At 46.7% G+C, this 18,246-nt stretch overlaps 1 protein-coding gene across 1 annotated transcript in view; it reads right to left on the bottom strand.

The window, feature by feature from the left end:
* Nucleotides 1–18,246, bottom strand: part of WDR82 (WD repeat domain 82) — a 149,437-nt gene that overhangs the window by 36,770 nt on the left and 94,421 nt on the right. Inside the window, exon 7 of the mRNA XM_069206600.1 lies at nt 190–259. Coding sequence (XP_069062701.1) covers nt 190–259 — 70 coding nt within the window. The remainder of the gene's footprint in view (nt 1–189; nt 260–18,246) is intronic.

Here is an 18,246-nt window from a genome sequence, read left to right as displayed (position 1 = left end):
TGACCTTATAGGTCCCAGGTTCAAAAACTGCTATATGGAAGTCTGTCACTTAAATTATCTTAGAAGTATGAAAGGTAAGAATGAAGCAGTATAGGAAACTAAATGGGCGAGAAAACACACCTTCATATTCAGTTTAAATAAGGGTACTAACAGAAATGTAGGGCAAGGAAAAAGCTAGTGAAACATTACCAATCATGATAAACTGCGAATCAGGTGTGAAAGATGCCTCCAGTGTCACTGCTTTGCTGTTATTGTATCCCTAGTAACAAAAAGACATGTACATTAGAAATATATCTGCTATTGTGCTGGATACTATAGTGATCAAACATTCACCTTCCAAACAATTTCTCTTAAATGCTTTTAAGATTTGTGAAAATTAGCACCTCATTCCTTTTGCATACAGCCACCCCCTAGAGAAGTAAAACTCAGTTACTTAAAAAATGTATTTGCAATAGTAAAGCAAAACTATAACAAGTACCTGTAATGAACAAGTGACATTTGGTAATGATTTATCTGGTAGAAACTCCAGCTAGCTGCAGATTCCTTACCTTCGAATTATTCTCAGGCGTCAGACTGGATCCAGAATTTTTTTTTGAGCGATACTCCTGTGTGCCGGTAGGTGGCATCGTTATGCTCCACGTGGAGCCAAAAGTGACTTGAACGGGGCCTATATAGGTGCCAACCCAGCAGGCCGATGTTAGTTTCTTTTTGCTACTTTCTACAGAGGAATGCAGAGCCACAAAGAACACTGACCACTGGTGGGGAAAACTAGGGCCCTAATGGGGGAAAACCCCTGTCCCTAGAAGTCTGTTTGCAAAGCGTGGAGGATGGGTGGTTTGGTTGGTAAGGAATCTGCTTAGAGTCTCTACCAGATAAAGTGTTACCAAAGGTAAGTAACTTGTTCATCTGATAAGAGACTTCTGGACACGGATACCTCACCTTAGAATAGGTACCATGTTTTACCTCCCTGTTGGTGGTTCTGGGAACCAATTTCATACGAGGAAGTTCGGCAGGGCCAAACGGTAGAGCAGTCTTGAAAACTTGTGCAGATTTGACATAGCACTTTCTCAGCATTGGCGAATAGATCTAACCAAGGCTCCCACCACTTGTGAAAGAAACCTTGCACCACCTCTGGATGGAGAAGCCATTTGGGATCCGCTAGGCATCGACGGCTGAGTTTGGCCACCTTTGCATTCAGAGAGCCCGCCAAGTATTAAACAACCAGAGATTTGACCCGATGTTTCAGCGAGGTCGAGAGATGGAGGGCCTTCTGACAAAGGGGCCACAACCCCACCTAGCCCTGTTTATTGCAGTACTGCATAGCAGTGTTGTTGTCCGTGAATACCTGCACTAGCCTTTCTTTGATGAAGGGTAGAAAGGTTTCAATGCCAGACAAAAAACCCAGAGCTCCAATAGGTTGATGTGGAATCCAGATTGCACCAGACACCAGAGGCCTCTGATCTCCACCTCTCCCAGATGGCTGCCCCATACCAGGAGTGACTTATCTGTCACTACTATCAGATCTAGTTGGTGAAGGAAGAGGGTTCTGCCGCTGACCCATTGGCAGTTCAATACCTACCACTGCAAATCTTGTGCAGTTCCCTCAGAGACCTGGAGCATGCCAGAGAGATTCCCCTGGTGCTGCACCCACTGGAACTTTAGGTCCCACTGCATATGCCAAAAGGCCTCAGTCAGTCCCACCAAAATCCAGGAGAGAGGCTGAATCATCAGTATTCTAATCTGAATATACTGGACTTGTCGTTCAGAAGGATAGGCCTGAAAATGCACTGTGTCCAGAATAGCTCTGATGATGGGGAGCCTCTGAGGCACAGTCAAGAGTAACTTCGGCACGTTCATAGTGAAACCCAGTGAAAGCAGGAGGTCTGTCAGTCTTGGGGGGGGGGGGGGGGTGGACAGCCTATGGCGAACTATCCTTCAACAGCCAGCCGCTGAGGTAGGGCAAAGCTGGCATCCCTGACCTCTGCAGATGAGATGCACCAACCATCACCTTGGAGGACACCCGAGGGGGGCTCATAGGTCAAAGGGGAGCAGGATGAATTGAAAGTGCTTGTGGCCTACCATGAACCGTTGGTAACATGTTGCAGGCAAGACGGGAATGTAGAAATGTGTCAAGTCCAACGCTACAATCCAGTCTCCTGGGTCGAGGGCAGGAGGGACCTGACAGAGCGTGAACATTCTGAAGTTTGCCTTCTTGCAGACGAAACTGATAAGGGCCTATATCCTAGCCTAAACCTGCGCATTATTTTTGGGCACCAGAAAGTCGAATTAACAACCATGACCTCAGGGGTCGCACCATCTCTATGGTTCCCTTGGCCAAGAGAGCAGTCACTTCTTTGCAGAGAAAATATATAAAGTTCTCAGTCAGTCTGTTGTGAGTGAGTGGCATGGGTGGTTACAATGGGGAGGGAGTAACCCCTCTGGACAAACTGCAAATTCGCTGGTCTGATTAATAGACCGCCAGTGGGGTAGGTGATGGCAGATCCTGCCCTCCACTAGATGGCCATGATGGTATGATGGCAAACTGGAGGCAGTGGCTGCAGGGCGTATGGTGGACCGACCTGACGGACCTCTGGCTGTCCAACCAAAAGACTGAGGGTACAGCACCTTCTGCCATGCAGGAGCTGGGGAGCTTGTGTGTTGTGGTGGCTGAGCAAGACTCAGCCGGAAGGCCCTTCCTTCCGTGGCCACAAAAGGCAGACTGGGGTTGGCTACGGGCTATGGACAGGTCCAAGGATCTGGACATAGCTCTACTATCCTTGAAACACTTCAGCGCTGAGTCTGCCTTGTCTCCAAGGAGACAGGAGCCATCAAAGGGCATGACCATAAGCAATGCTTCAACATCCTGCAAAAGCCAATTGTCTTCAGCCAGCCAGGGCGCCCCATGGCCACCAATAATTAAACCGCTCTGCCCAGTGAGTCGGCCATGTCTAGATCACATCAAATCATGAACCTAGCTCCCGTAAGAAACAGCTTATGGCCCAGGCCCCCTCTGAGACCATTGTCAGCACTGGGGCAACTGAATACCACAGAGCGTGGGAGTAGCGGCCCAAAAGGCACATGGTGTTCATGGACCTCAGTGCCAGGCTTGTGGAAGAAAACATTTTCCTATTGTGTCCAGCCTCTTGAATTCCCTTCCCTGAGGAGTGGTAGGGAATGTGCCAGGGTTTATTCAGGACGATTAGGCTTGGCTTACCAAACTCTCAGGGGTAGGGTGTTGGGTGAAGAAATTGGGGTCCTACGGGGCATTGTGGTGGACAAATGTCCTGTTCAAAGGGGCCCCTGTGCAGGGTTTGGACCAAGACCCTTGCATGAAATATGCGGGCTTCACTGAATTTATGAAAGTTTTGCGAGGGACACTCCCAGTTGAAGCACCTCAGTCAAAACGTTAGTCTAGACTGCCACAGAGGGCAACTGAAGGTCAAGATCCTCAGCTGCCCTCCTCACCCCCAATGCGAAAGAGGCACCCTCCTCCGTGTGGCCACGATAGGAGAGACCATGCCAGTATCTGGAGAAGTATCAAGTCCGCTGGTGTAGGTCAGGTACTCACACAAGTCCTGTTGTGATCCAGCAGCTGGTAATCTTGAGGATTCAGTAACCCCCTCCCAATCCTCCTCGAGTCAGAGCCCAAAGGAATAAGGCTCAGGATCTGATCTGAGAAGCATACACCCAGTTGGCATTGCCAGACGCCCATCCTTCTCTGTATCAGAGTCTGGGAATAGAATGAGGACGGCGCTGCCGAGCAGCATCAGTGGCACCAAGAGCTTTGACATTGGGGCCGGGTACGGTAGAGGCGGTACGACTGGCAATGGTCTGGATCATTGGATCCAAGGGGCCAGACTAGGGCGAAGCCTGGAGCCACCTGCGCTGAACCAGTAGGGTCCCCTCCCAAACCAGTGGGGCCCAAAGGCACGCCAGAGGGAACAGGCTGCCCTAATAAGGTGTATGGCCTGTAGGAAGTTGGCTCTGTGCACACTATCTCTCACTTTGAGATTGTATATACAGAGTCCAAGGGTTCCTGTAGGAAGTTGGCTCTGTATGTACTATTTCAAAGTAAGAAATAGCATGCACAGAGTCCGAGGGTTCCCCTTAGAAGTAAGATAGTGGCAAAAAAAGAATTCTAATGCTCTATTTTGTGGTAGTGTGGTCGAGCAGTAGGCTTATCAGAGGGTAGTGTTAAGCATTTGTTGTACACACACAGGCAATAAATGGGGAACACAGACAATTCCAGGCCAATAGGTTTTTATATATAAAAATATATTTTGCAGAGGTCAAAGTGGTGCCCAAAACACACAGGTTTCAAAGGAGAAGGAGGTACCCCAGTTCCCGTGTGTCAGAAGGTAAGTACCCACGTCTTCGGAGGGCAGACCAGGGGGGTTTTGTAGGGCACTAGGGAAGGGAGGGGGGGGGGAGGGGTGGGAGGGGAGGGAAAGGAGAGACACAAGTCAGCACAAAAAGTACACCCTCATCGGCAGTGTGCAAACAGGCGTCGGGTTCGCAATGTAATCCAATGGGAGACCAAGGGGTCTCTTCAGCTATGCAGGCAGGCAAGGGGGGGGGGGCTCCTCGGGGTAGCCACCACCTGGGCAAGGGAGAGGGCCACCTGGGGGTCGCGCCTGCACTGGAGGTCAGATCCTTCAGGTCCTGGGGGCTGCGGATGCAGTGTCCTTACCAGGCGTCGGGTCTTTGAACTGATTTAAAACAGCAATACACACAGTTTTGGTTAAAATGGCAAATAGCTATTTTAAAAGTGGGCATAGTGCAAAAATCAACAGTTCCTGGGGGAGTTAAGTAAACGTTAGTTTCTCAGGTAAGTAAAACACTTACACAATCAGTCTCCTGGGCATAGGCAGCCCACAGGTGGGGGTTCATGGCAACCCCAAAGCCACAGCACCTGCAACACAGGGCCGGTCAGGTGCGGAGGTCAAAGGAGGGCTCAAAACACATAGATGCCTATGGAAAACAGGGGTGCTCCGATTCCAGTCTGCTTGCAGTACCTGTGTCCTCGGAGCAGATCAGGGTTTTTCTGTAGAGCATGATGGGGGGGGGGGGGCACAGGGAATATGCAAAGTAGGTTGAAAGCAATGGAGGGACCCGGGGTCACTCTGGCGATGCAGGCAGGGTACAGGGGGGGCATCGCGGGCCAGCCATCAACTGGGCTAGGATGAGGGCCACCTGGTGGTCACTACTTGTAGGAAGTTGGTTCTGTGCACACTATTTCTTACTTTGAAATAATATATACGGAGTCAAAGGGTTCCCCTTAGAGGTAAGATAGTGGCAAAAAGAGAATTCTAATGCTCTATTTTGAGGTAGTGTGGTCGAGCAGTAGGCTTATCAGACGGTAGCGTTAAGCATTTGTTGCACACACACACAGGCAATAGATGAGTGTAGGAAGTTGGCTCTGTATGTGCTATTTCAAAGTATGGAATAGCATGCACAGAGTCCAAGGGTTCCCCTTAGAGGTAAAATAGTGGTAAAAATAGATAATACTAATGCTCTATTTTGTGGTAGTGTGGTCGAGCAGTAGGCTTATCCAAGGAGTAGTGTTAAGCATTTGTTGTACATACACATAGACAATAAATGAGGTACACACACTCAGAGACAAATCCAGCCAATAGGTTTTGTTATAGAAAAATATATTTTCTTAGTTTATTTTAAGAACCACAGGTTCAAATTTAACATGTAATATCTTGTTTGAAAGGTATTGCAGGTAAGTACATTAGGAACTTTGAATCATTTCAATTGCATGTATACTTTTCAAGTTATTGACAAATAGCTACTTTAAAAGTGGACACAGTGCAATTTTCACAGTTCCTGGGGGAGGTAAGTTTTTGTTAGTTTTACCAGGTAAGTAAGACACTTACAGGGTTCAGTTCTTGGTCCAAGGTAGCCCACCGTTGGGGGTTCAGAGCAACCCCAAAGTCACCACACCAGCAGCTCAGGGCCGGTCAGGTGCAGAGTTCAAAGTGGTGCCCAAAACGCATAGGCTTCAATGGAGAGAAGGGGGTGCCCCGGTTCCGGTCTGCTTGCAGGTAAGTACCCGCGTCTTCGGAGGGCAGACCAGGGGGGTTTTGTAGGGCACCGGGGGGGACACAAGCCCACACAGAAATTTCACCCTCAGCAGCGCGGGGGCGGCCGGGTGCAGTGTAGAAACAAGCGTCGGGTTCGCAATGTTAGTCTATGAGATATCAACGGATCTCTTCAGCGCTGCAGGCAGGCAAGGGGGGGCTTCCTCGGGGAAACCTCCACTTGGGCAAGGGAGAGGGACTCCTGGGGGTCACTTCTCCAGTGAAAGTCCAGTCCTTCAGGTCCTGGGGGCTGCGGGTGCAGGGTCTCTTCCAGGCGTCGGGACTTAGGTTTCAGAGAGTCGCGGTCAGGGGAAGCCTCGGGATTCCCTCTGCAGGCGGCGCTGTGGGGGCTCAGGGGGGACAGGTTTTGGTACTCACAGTCGTAGAGTAGTCCGGGGGTCCTTCCTGAGGTGTTGGTTCTCCACCAGCCGAGTCGGGGTCGCCGGGTGCAGTGTTGCAAGTCTAACGCTTCTTGCGGGGAGATTGCAGGATCTTTAAAGCTGCTCCTCGAAACAAAGTTGCAGTCTTTTTGGAGCAGGTCCGCTGTCCTCGGAAGTTTCTTGTCTTTTTCGAAGCAGGGCAGTCCTCGGAGGATTCAGAGGTCGCTGGTCCCTTGGAAGGCGTCGCTGGAGCAGAGTTCTTTGGAAGGCAGGAGACAGGCCGGTGAGTTTCTGGAGCCAAGGCAGTTGTTGTCTTCTGGTCTTCCTCTGCAGGGGTTTTCAGCTAGGCAGTCCTTCTTCGTGTAGTTTGCAGGAATCTAATTTTCTAGGGTTCAGGGTAGCCCTTAAATACTAAATTTAAGGGCGTGTTTAGGTCTGGGGGGTTAGTAGCCAATGGCTACTAGCCCTGAGGGTGGGTACACCCTCTTTGTGCCTCCTCCCAAGGGGAGGGGGTCACAATCCTAACCCTATTGGGGGAATCCTCCATCTGCAAGATGGAGGATTTCTAAAAGTTAGAGTCACCTCAGCTCAGGACACCTTAGGGGCTGTCCTGACTGGCCAGTGACTCCTTGTTATTCTCATTATTTTCTCCGGCCTTGCCGCCAAAAGTGGGGGCCGGGCCGGAGGGGGCGGGCAACTCCACTAGCTGGAGTGTCCTGCGGTGCTGTGACAAAGGGGTGAGCCTTTGAGGCTCACCGCCAGGTGTTACAGCTCCTGCCTGGGGGAGGTGTTAGCATCTCCACCCAGTGCAGGCTTTGTTACTGGCCTCAGAGTGACAAAGGCACTCTCCCCATGGGGCCAGCAACATGTCTCTAGTGTGGCAGGCTGCTGGAACTAGTCAGCCTACACAGATAGTCGGTTAAGTTTCAGGGGGCACCTCTACGGTGCCCTCTGGGGTGTATTTTGCAATAAAATGTACACTGGCATCAGTGTGCATTTATTGTGCTGAGAAGTTTGATACCAAACTTCCCAGTTTTCAGTGTAGCCATTATGGTGCTGTGGAGTTCGTGTTTGACAAACTCCCAGACCATATACTCTTATGGCTACCCTGCACTTACAATGTCTAAGGTTTTGTTTAGACACTGTAGGGGTACCATGCTCATGCACTGGTACCCTCACCTATGGTATAGTGCACCCTGCCTTAGGGCTGTAAGGCCTGCTAGAGGGGTGACTGACCTATACTTGCATAGGCAGTGAGAGGCTGGCATGGCACCCTGAGGGGAGTGCCATGTCTACTTACTCGTTTTGTCCTCACTAGCACACACAAGCTGGCAAGCAGTGTGTCTGTGCTGAGTGAGAGGTCTCCAGGGTGGCATAAGACATGCTGCAGCCCTTAGAGACCTTCCTTGGCATCAGGGCCCTTGGTACTAGAAGTACCAGTTACAAGGGACTTATCTGGATGCCAGGGTCTGCCAATTGTGGATACAAAAGTACAGGTTAGGGAAAGAACACTGGTGCTGGGGCCAGGTTAGCAGGCCTCAGCACACTTTCAATTGTAAACATAGCATCAGCAAAGGCAAAAAGTCAGGGGGCAACCATGCCAAGGAGGCATTTCCTTACAATGAGGAACACACACTCAAAGACAAATTCCAGGCACCCCCTTCTCCATTGAAGCCTATGTGTTTTGGGCACCACTTTGAACTCTGCACCTGACCGGCCCTGAGCTGCTGGTGTGGTGACTTTGGGGTTGCTCTGAACCCCCAATGGTGGGCTACCTTGGACCCCAATTTGAACCCCGTAGGTGGTTTACTTACCTGCAAGAACTAACATTACTTTACCTCCCCCAGGAACTGTGAAAATTGCACTGTGTCCACTTTTAAAACAGCTTATTGTGTTTTATGTAAAAAGTATACAGGGAGTGCAGAATTATTAGGCAAATGAGTATTTTGACCACATCATCCTCTTTATGCATGTTGTCTTACTCCAAGCTGTATAGGCTCGAAAGCCTACTACCAATTAAGCATATTAGGTGATGTGCATCTCTGTAATGAGAAGGGGTGTGGTCTAATGACATCACCACCCTATATCAGGTGTGCATAATTATTAGGCAACTTCCTTTCCTTTGGCAAAATGGGTCAAAAGAAGGACTTGACAGGCTCAGAAAAGTAAAAAATAGTGAGATATCTTGCAGAGGGATGCAGCACTTAAAATTGCAAAGCTTCTGAAGCGTGATCATCGAACAATCAAGCGTTTCATTCAAAATAGTCAACAGGGTCGCAAGAAGCGTGTGGAAAAACCAAGGCGCAAAATAACTACCCATGAACTGAGAAAAGTCAAGCGTGCAGCTGCCACGATGCCACTTGCCACCAGTTTGGCCATATTTCAGAGCTGCAACATCACTGGAGTGCCCAAAAGCACAAGGTGTGCAATACTCAGAGACATGGCCAAGGTAAGAAAGGCTGAAAGACGACCACCACTGAACAAGACACACAAGCTGAAACATCAAGACTGGGCCAGGAAATATCTCAAGACTGATTTTCTAAGGTTTTATGGACTGATGAAATGAGAGTGAGTCTTGATGGGCCAGATGGATGGGCCCGTGGCTGGATTGGTAAAGGGCAGAGAGCTCCAGTCCGACTCAGACGCCAGCAAGGTGGAGGTGGAGTACTGGTTTGGGCTGGTATCATCAAAGATGAGCTTGTGGGGGCTTTTCAGGTTGAGGATGGAGTCAAGCTCAACTCCCAGTCCTACTGCCAGTTTCTGGTAGACACCTTCTTCAAGCAGTGGTACAGGAAGAAGTCTGCATCCTTCAAGAAAAACATGATTTTCATGCAGGACAATGCTCCATCACACGCGTCCAAGTACTCCACAGCGTGGCTGGCAAGAAAGGGTATAAAAGAAGGAAATCTAATGACATGGCCTCCTTGTTCACCTGATCTGAACCCCATTGAGAACCTGTGGTCCATCATCAAATGTGAGATTTACAAGGAGGGAAAACAGTACACCTCTCTGAACAGTGTCTGGGAGGCTGTGGTTGCTGCTGCACGCAATGTTGATGGTGAACAGATCAAAACACTGACAGAATCCATGGATGGCAGGCTTTTGAGTGTCCTTGCAAAGAAAGGTGGCTATATTGGTCACTGATTTGTTTTTGAATGTCAGACATGTATATTTGTGAATGTTGAGATGTTATATTGGTTTCACTGGTAATAATAAATAATTGAAATGGGTATATATTTGTTTTTTGTTAAGCTGCCTAATAATTATGCACAGTAATAGTCACCTGCACACACAGATATCCCCCTAACATAGCTAAAACTAAAAACAAACTAAAAACTACTTCCAAAAATATTCAGCTTTGATATTAATGAGTTTTTTGGGTTCATTGAGAACATGGTTGTTGTTCAATAATAAAATTAATCCTCAAAAATACAACTTGCCTAATAATTCTGCACTCCCTGTATATGCTATTGTGATTATTCAAAGTTCCTAGAGTACTTACCTGCAATACCTTTCAAATGAGATATTACATGTAGAATTTGAACCTGTGGTTCTTAAAATAAACTAAGAAAAGATATTTTTCTATAACAAAACCTATTGGCCTGGATTTGTCTGAGTGTGTGTTCCTCATTTATTGCCTGTGTGTATGTACAACAAATGCTTAACACTACTCCTTTGATAAGCCTACTGCTCGACCACACTACCACAAAATAGAGCATTAGTATTATCTCTTTTTTGCCACTATCTTACCTCTAAGGGGAACCCTTGGACTCTGTGCATACTATTCCTTACTTTGAAATAGTGCATACAGAGCCAACTTCCTACAGCTACTTTCCATGTTAAGTATTGCATCTCATAAGAGTGCATGGGTTCAAATGGTGGACCCATGAGTCGTGTTAATACAATATTGAGGTTCCACGAAGGGACTGGTGGTGTTCTTGGTGGAATGATCCTTTTTAGACCCTCCATAAATGCTTTTATGACTGGGATTCTAAATAGTGACGTTGAATGTGTAATTTGCAGATAGGCAGAAATTGCTGTGAGATGTATTTTAATGGATGAAAAAGCTTACTTAGACTTTTGTAAGTGTAGTAAGTAGCTTACAATTTTTTTCGTGGACGCGTGTAATGGTTGAATTTGATTATTATGACAGTAATAAACAAATCGTTTCCATTTATTTGCGTAGCAATGTCTTGTAGGAGGTTTCCTAGCCTGTTTGATGACCTCCATACATTCTTGTGTAAGGTTTAGATGTCCAAATAAGACTTCAGGAGCCAGATTGCTAGATTGAGCGATGCTGGATTCGGGTGTCTGATCTGTTGTTTGTGTTGAGTTAACAGATCTGGTCTGTTTGGTAGCTTGATATGAGGCACTACTGACAGGTCTAGTAGTGTTGTGTACCATGGTTGTCGTGCCCAAGTTGGTGCTACTAGTATTAGTTTGAGTTTGTTTTGACTCAATTTGTTTACTAGATGCGGAAGGAGTGGGAGAGGGGGAAAAGTGTAAGCAAATATCCCTGACCAACTCATCCATTACGCATTGCCCTTGGAGTGAGGCTGTGGGTACCTGGATGCAAAGTTTTGGCATTTTGCGTTTTCTTTTGTTGCGAATAGGTCTATTTGCGGTGTTCCCCAGTTTTGGAAGTAGGTTTGTAGTATCTGGGGATGAATTTCCCATTCGTGGATCGGTTGGTGACCTCGACTGAGATTGTCGGCTAACTGGTGAAGCATCTGTTGTGATCACATATTGAGGCACTGGGTCTTGGACAGGCCGCCATTGAAGCGAGGTGTGTGTTTGGCGGTCTATCAACACTAGATCTTGAAGTTGACCTTGTGCTTGTGTCCACTGTATCGCTAGGCACTGCTGTAAGGGCCGCATGTGTAATCTTGCGTTTGGGACAATGGCTATGCATGAAGACATCATGCCTAGAAGTTTCATCACTAATTTTACTTGATAGTGTTGGTTTGGGTGCATGCTTTGTATTACGTTTTGGAATGCTTGTACCCTTTGTGGACTTGGAGTGGCAATCCCTTTTTTTCTGTGGATTGTTGCTCCTAAGTATTGTTGTATTTGACACGGTTGTAAGTGTGATTTTACCCTAGTTTGTGAAGGGTTTCTATGACGTAGTTTGTGTGTTGAAGACACTGTTTCTGAGTTCTGTTTTTTATTAACCAATCGTCTAGATACAGGAATACGTGTATGTGCTGTCTTCTGATGTGTGCGGCTACTACTACAAGGCATTTTGTAAATACCCTTGGTGCTGTTGTTATCCCGAATGGTAACACTTTGCATTGGTAATGCACTCCTTGGATTACAAACCTTAAGTATTTCCTGTGTGAAGGATGTATGGGTATATGGAAGTAAGCATCCTTGAGATACAATGTTGACATGTAGTCTTGTTGTTTAAGCAAGGGGATCATGTCTTGAAGTGTTACCATGTGAAAGTGATCTGATTTGATGTAAAGATTTAGTGTTCTGAGATCTAAGATGGGTCTCAGAGTTTTGTCCTTTTTTGGTATTAGAAAATACAGGGAATCAACACCTGTTCCTTTCTGATGGTTGGGTACCAGTTCTATTGCCTCTTTCTGTAACAACGCTTGGACTTCTAGTTGTAATAGATCCAAGTGCTGTTTGGACATGTGTGTTCTTGGAGGCACATCTGGTGGTAATTGTAGGAATTCTATGCAATAACCATGTTGGATAATGGCTAGGACCCACAAGTCTGTTATTTCCTCCCAATTTTTGTAATAATCTGATATAGATCCCATGCATCTGGGTCATCCCTGTGTGCGTTGGAGATTGCATCATAGGGGGTGTTGCAATTGGTGATAGTTGTGGTGAGTGTTGTGGCGATGGCAGTGGCGAAAAACGTTGTGGAGTTTTTTCTTTAGCCACTTTTGCTTTTGGCTGTTTATCTGTTTCTTGGAAAGCAAGTTTCCTTTTCATTTTAATAGGGGGGGGAAGAGCTCTTATTTTCCCGGTATCTTTTTGAATAAGGACCCTTCTTTGTGTATAGTCTGGCTCTCACAGCTCTAATTCTTGTCCAAATTTATGGCCTTGCAGTTGTGCTGAAAGGCCTTGTTCTTCGGAGTAAGAGCTTTGTTTCGGCTCCGATGCTGGGTGTTTCGGCACCAAAACATTTTCCGCAGTCTTTTTCGGCTCCGAAGCCACCTTTTTCGGTTTCGGGGTGCCGATCTCTCGGTGCCAACTTTGGTCGGAGCCGGTATCTCGGTGTAGAGTTTGGTCGGAGCCAGTATCTCGGTGCTGAGTATACCCTGTGCCAGTATCTCGACCGGAGTCGGATGACTTCGACACGTGTGTGCCCTTTTTCGGTGCCAATGGTTGGTCACTGTTTTTACGGATTAAGCCAAGGCCTGCCGGCGGTTTCATTATTTTAGCGCAAGTTTTGGTCGGGCAGTTTTACTCACGGTTTTCGCCGGCTGCTCACTTTCGGCCTCGTCAGAGTCGGCAATGGAGAAAGTCTCCTCTTCGACGTCGTGGTGTCCTGACGGTGCCGATGCCATTTGAAGCCTTCGAGCTCTCTGGTCCCGTAGCGTCTTCTTCGACCGAAATGCCCGACAGGCCTCACAGGTATCCTCTTTGAGTTCGGGTGACAAACACAAATTACAGACCAAATGCTGGTCTGTGTAAGGATACTTATTGTGGCATTCTGGGCAGAAGCAGAATGGGGTCCGTTCCATGAGCCTTGAAGACGCAGGCGGTCAGGCCGACCAGGCCCTGCCTGGGAATGGAAGCCCCGAAGGGCTACCGGAGCTCTTTTTTTATTCGGAGGCGATCTGCTATAACTAGCCCGATACCGAACACAAACAATACCGTCTAATTTTCCGAGATTTAACTAACTTTCCGAACCGAAACACGGAGCGAAGAGGAACACGTCCGAACCCGATGGCGGAAAGAAAACAATCTAAAATGGAGTCGACGTCCATGCGCAATGGAGCCGAAAGGGGAGGAGTCCCTCGATCTCTTGACTCGAAAAGACTTCTTCGAAGAAAAACAACTTCTAACACTCCGAGCCCAACACTAGATGGTGGGATATGCACAGCATGTGTATCTGCAGCTACACATGCCATCGAACATATGCATATATACTAGTGTTGGGCTCGGAGTGTTACAAGTTGTTTTTCTTCGAAGAAGTCTTTTCGAGTCATGGGACCGAGTGACTCCTCCCTTTCAGCTCCATTGCGCATGGGCGTCGACTCCATCTTTGATTGTTTTCCCCACAGAGGGTGAGGTAGGAGTTGAAGGAAGGATACTAGAGGTGCCCATGCAATGGAGTAGATGTGTATGTACATAGTGTGTAATAAAGTAATAATTATTTACATATTTACAATTTACATGCAATTAAAAAGGCTACCGGCTCCCGGGGAGGGCGCATGTGAATCTGCAGCGCAACATGCCACGAACAGATGTACACTGGGTAAGTGACATTTTCCGTTCGATGGCATGTGTAGCTGCAGATACACATGCTGTGCATGGACTACAAAGCAGTGATCTCCCCCAAAAGCGGTGGTTAGCCTGTAGGAGTTGAAGTTCTCTGAAATAATGTTCTTAGTACAGCTTGTCCTACTGTGGCTTGTTGTGTTGCCAACACGTCTACACAGTAATGCTTAGTAAATGTATGGGGCGTAGACCAGGTGGCTGCTTTACAAATCTCTGTCATTGGTGTATTACCAAGAAAAACCATTGTGGCACCTTTCTTTCTAGTAGAGTGTGCCCTTGGAGTAATGGGTAATTCTCTTTTAGCTTTAAAGTGGCAAGTCTGAATGCATTTGACTATCCATCTGGCAATGCCTTGTTTGCATATAGGGTTACCGGCATGTGGTTGTTGGAAAGCTACAAACAACTGTTTTCTTTTACTAAATTGTTTTGTTCTGTCAATGTATTACATTAGTGCTCTTTCTATGTCTAATGTATGCAAAGCCCTTTCTGCTACTGAGTCTGGCTGTGGAAAGAAGAGAGTTCCACTGTTTGGTTTAGATGAAACGGTGATATGACTTTTGGTAAGAATTGTGGATTTGTACGGAGAACCACCTTATGTTTATGTATTTGTATAAAGGGTTCTTGAATAGTAAACGCCTGTATTTCACTAACTCTTCGAAGTGAAGTGATGGCTATTAGAAAAGCTACTTTCCAAGTCAAAAATTGTATTTGACAGGAGTGCATGGGTTCAAATGGTGGGCCCATGAGTCGTGTTAATACAATATTAAGATTCCACAAAGGTACTGGTGGTGTCCTTGGGGGTATGATTCTTTTTAGTCCTTCCATAAAGGCTTTAATAACTGGGATTCTAAAAAGTGATTTCGAATGTTTAATCTGCAGATAAGCAGATATTGCAGTGAGATGGATTTTAATGGAAGAGAAGGCTGGATTGGACTTTTGTAAGTGTAGTAAATAACTTACAATGTTTTGTGTGTATGCATCTAATGGCATAATTTGATTAGCCTGGCAGTAGCAGACAAACCTTTTGCATTTGTTAGCGTGACAATGTCTTGTTGTGGGTTTTCTTGCTTGTTTAATGACCTCCATACACTCTTTGAAAAGGTTTAGATATCCAAATTCTAAGACTTCAGGAGCCAGATTGCTAGGTTGAGCGATGCTGGATTCAGTTGTCTGATCTGTTGGTTGTGTTGAGTTAACAGATCTGGTCTGTTTGGTAGTTTGATGTGGAGTACCCCAGATAGGTCCAACAGTGTGGTGTACCAGGGTTGGTGTGCCCACATTAGTGCGCCCACGTTGGTGCTACAAGTATTAGTTTGAGTTTGTTTTGACTCAGTTTGTTGACCAGATAAGGAATGAGCGGGAGAGAGGGAAAAGTGTAAGCAAATATCCCTGACCAGCTGATCCATAGAGCATTGCCCTTGGACTGAGGGTGTGGGTATCTGGACGCGAAGTTTTGGCATTTTGCATTTTCTTTTGTTGCAAACAGATCTACGTTTGGTGTGCCCCAACAGTGGAAGTGATCTTCTAGGATCTGGGGATGTATTTCCCACTTGTGAGTTTGTTGGTGATCTCGACTGAGATTGTCGGCTAACTGATTGTGAATGCCTGGTATATATTGTGCTATCAGGCGAATGTTGTTGTGAATTGCCCAATGCCAAATTTTTTGTGCTAAGAGTCACAGGTGTGACGAGTACCCCCCCCCTTCTTTAGATAATACATTGTTGTCATATTGTCTGTTTTGACAAGAATGGGTTTGTGGGCTAGAAGGGGTTGAAAGGCTTTTATTGCTAGAAAGACTGCTAACAGTTCTAAGTGATTTATGTGGAGTTGTTTTTGCTGATTGTCCCACTGACCTTGTGTGCTGTGATTGTTGAGGTGTGCTCCCCACCCAATCATGGATGTGTCTGTTGTGGGAATGGCGTGGGGCACTGGGTCTTGAAAAGGCCGCCCCTTGTTTAAATTTACATGGTTCCACCACTGAAGCGAAGAGTGTGTTTGGCGGTCTATCAACACTAGATCTTGGAGTTGCCCCTGTGTCTGCGTCCATTGTTTTGCTAGGCACTGTTGTAAGGGTTGCATGTGTAGCCTTGCGTTTGGGACAAAAGCTATGCATGAGGACATCATGCCTAATAGTTTCGTCACAAACCTGACCGTGTATTGTTGGTTTGGTTGCATGTTTGATTTTATATTTTGAAACAACTGCACCCTTTGTGGACTTGGAGTGGCAGTTGCTCTTTGTGTGTTGAGTGTTGCTCCCAAATATTGTTGTATTTGGGATGTTGTAAACGAGATTTTTGGTAATTGATAGAAAACCCTAGTTTGTGTAGAGTATCTATTACGTATTGCGTGTGAACGTGACGTTGTTGAGTGTTGGCTTTTATTATCCAATCGTCTAGATATGGGAATACGTGCATGTGATGTCTCCTTATATGAGCTGCTACTACAGCTAGGCATTTTGTAAATACCCTGGGGGCTGTTATTCTGAACGGCAACACTTTGAATTGGTAATGTTTGCCTTGTATTACAAACCTGAGGTATTTCCTGTGAGATGGATGGATGGATGGATGGGTATGTGAAAATACGCATCCTTGAGATCCAGTGTGGTCATGTATTCCCCTTGTTTTAGTAAGGGAACTACGTCCTGAAGTGTTACCATGTGGAAATGATCTGATTTGATGAAGAGATTCAGTGTTCTGAGATCTAAGATAGGCCTTAACGTTTTGTATTTTTTCGGGATAAGGAAACACAGGAAGTAAACACCTGTTCCTTTCTGGTGATAGGGTACTAGCTCTATGGCTTGTTTTTGTAGCAGTGCTTGGACCTCTATTTGTAATATGTCTAAGTGTTGTGGAGACATTTTGTGCGGTTTTGGGGGAATATCTGGAGGGAATGTTGTGAATTCTATGCAATAACCATGTTGGATAATTGATAGGACCCACGTGTCTGTGGTAATGTGTGTCCAATTGTGGTTGTATTTGGTTAATCTCCCCCCCACCTCCCACCCCACCACCGATGTGTTGGGGAACTGTGACATTGAAGTCACTGCTTGCTAGGTCTTGGCAGGCTGGAATTTCCCTCTTCCTCTTGGGAACTGTCCTCTGTAGGAACCACAAAACCCCCATCTCTGGTACTGAGACTGGTAGGTGGGTTTTGTTTGGGAGGTGGATGGTTCTGATGGCTGTTGTCTATACCTTCCCCTAAACTGTGGTTTCCTAAATGTTCCTCTGTATTGTGAGGAGGAGAGCACGCCCATGGCTTTGGCCGTGTCAGTGTCTTTTTTCATTTTTTCGATTGCGGTAACCACTTCCAGCCCAAATAGTGGATGTTGATTAAACAGCATATTCAATACCGCCTGTTTTATCTCTGGTTTAAACCCAGAACTTCGCAGCCATGCATGCCTTCGAATTGTTACTGCTGTATTGACAGTCTGTGCTGCTGTATCAGCAGAGTCTAGGGCAGACTGGATTTGGTTGTTTGATATGGCCTGTCCCCCTTCAACCACTTGTTGGGCACGTTTTTGGTGTTCTTTGGGCAAGTGCTGGATGATGCCTTGCATTTCGTTCCAGTGCGCCCTGTTGTAGCGGGCAAGTAGGGCTTTTGAGTTGGCAATTCGCCACTGATTGGCTGCTTGCAATGCCACTCTTTTCCCCGCCGCAAATTTTCGACTCTCCTTGTCGGGGGTGACACATCCCCTGATGATTGTGAATTTGCCCTTTTTCTTGCACCCCCCACAACCAGAGTCCGGAGCGAGCTGTTGAGTAATAAACACTGGGTCTGACGGGGGCGGTTTATATTTCTTTTCGACCCTTGGCAGGATGGCTCTCACTTTTACAGGTTCTTGGAAGACCTGTTGTGCGTGTTTAAGAATGCCGGGTAACATTGGTAAACTTTGGTAGGATGCATGCGTGGATGCCAGTGTGTTTAACAGGAAGTCATCCTCCACCAGTTCTGAGTGCATTGTTACGTTGTGGAATGTTGCTGCGCTGGCTAGTACCTGCGTGTAGGCTGTACTGCCCTCTGGCGGTAAAGGCTTAGTTGGATAACTCTCTGGGCTGTTGTCTGATATAGGTGGGTCGTATATATTCCAGGGATCCGTATCATCTTGAGTCATCCCAGTATGTGTGGGTGACTGTGCCATTGGTGTACCCACTGGTGACAACTGTGGTGATTGCAGTGGGGATGTTTGTGGTGACTCTTCTCTAACCACTTTGGCTTTTGGTTGCATCTCAGTCTCGTGAAAAGCCAGTTTTCTTTTTGACTTGAGTGGAGGGATGGTTTTTATCTTCCCTGTGTCTTTCTGGATTTCTAACCTTTGCTGT

The sequence above is a fragment of the Pleurodeles waltl genome, chromosome 9 (genome assembly GCF_031143425.1).
Source record: "Pleurodeles waltl isolate 20211129_DDA chromosome 9, aPleWal1.hap1.20221129, whole genome shotgun sequence".
In the NCBI taxonomy this organism is placed as follows: Eukaryota; Metazoa; Chordata; class Amphibia; order Caudata; family Salamandridae; genus Pleurodeles; species Pleurodeles waltl.
This window is presented reverse-complemented; position numbering and strand designations above follow the sequence as displayed.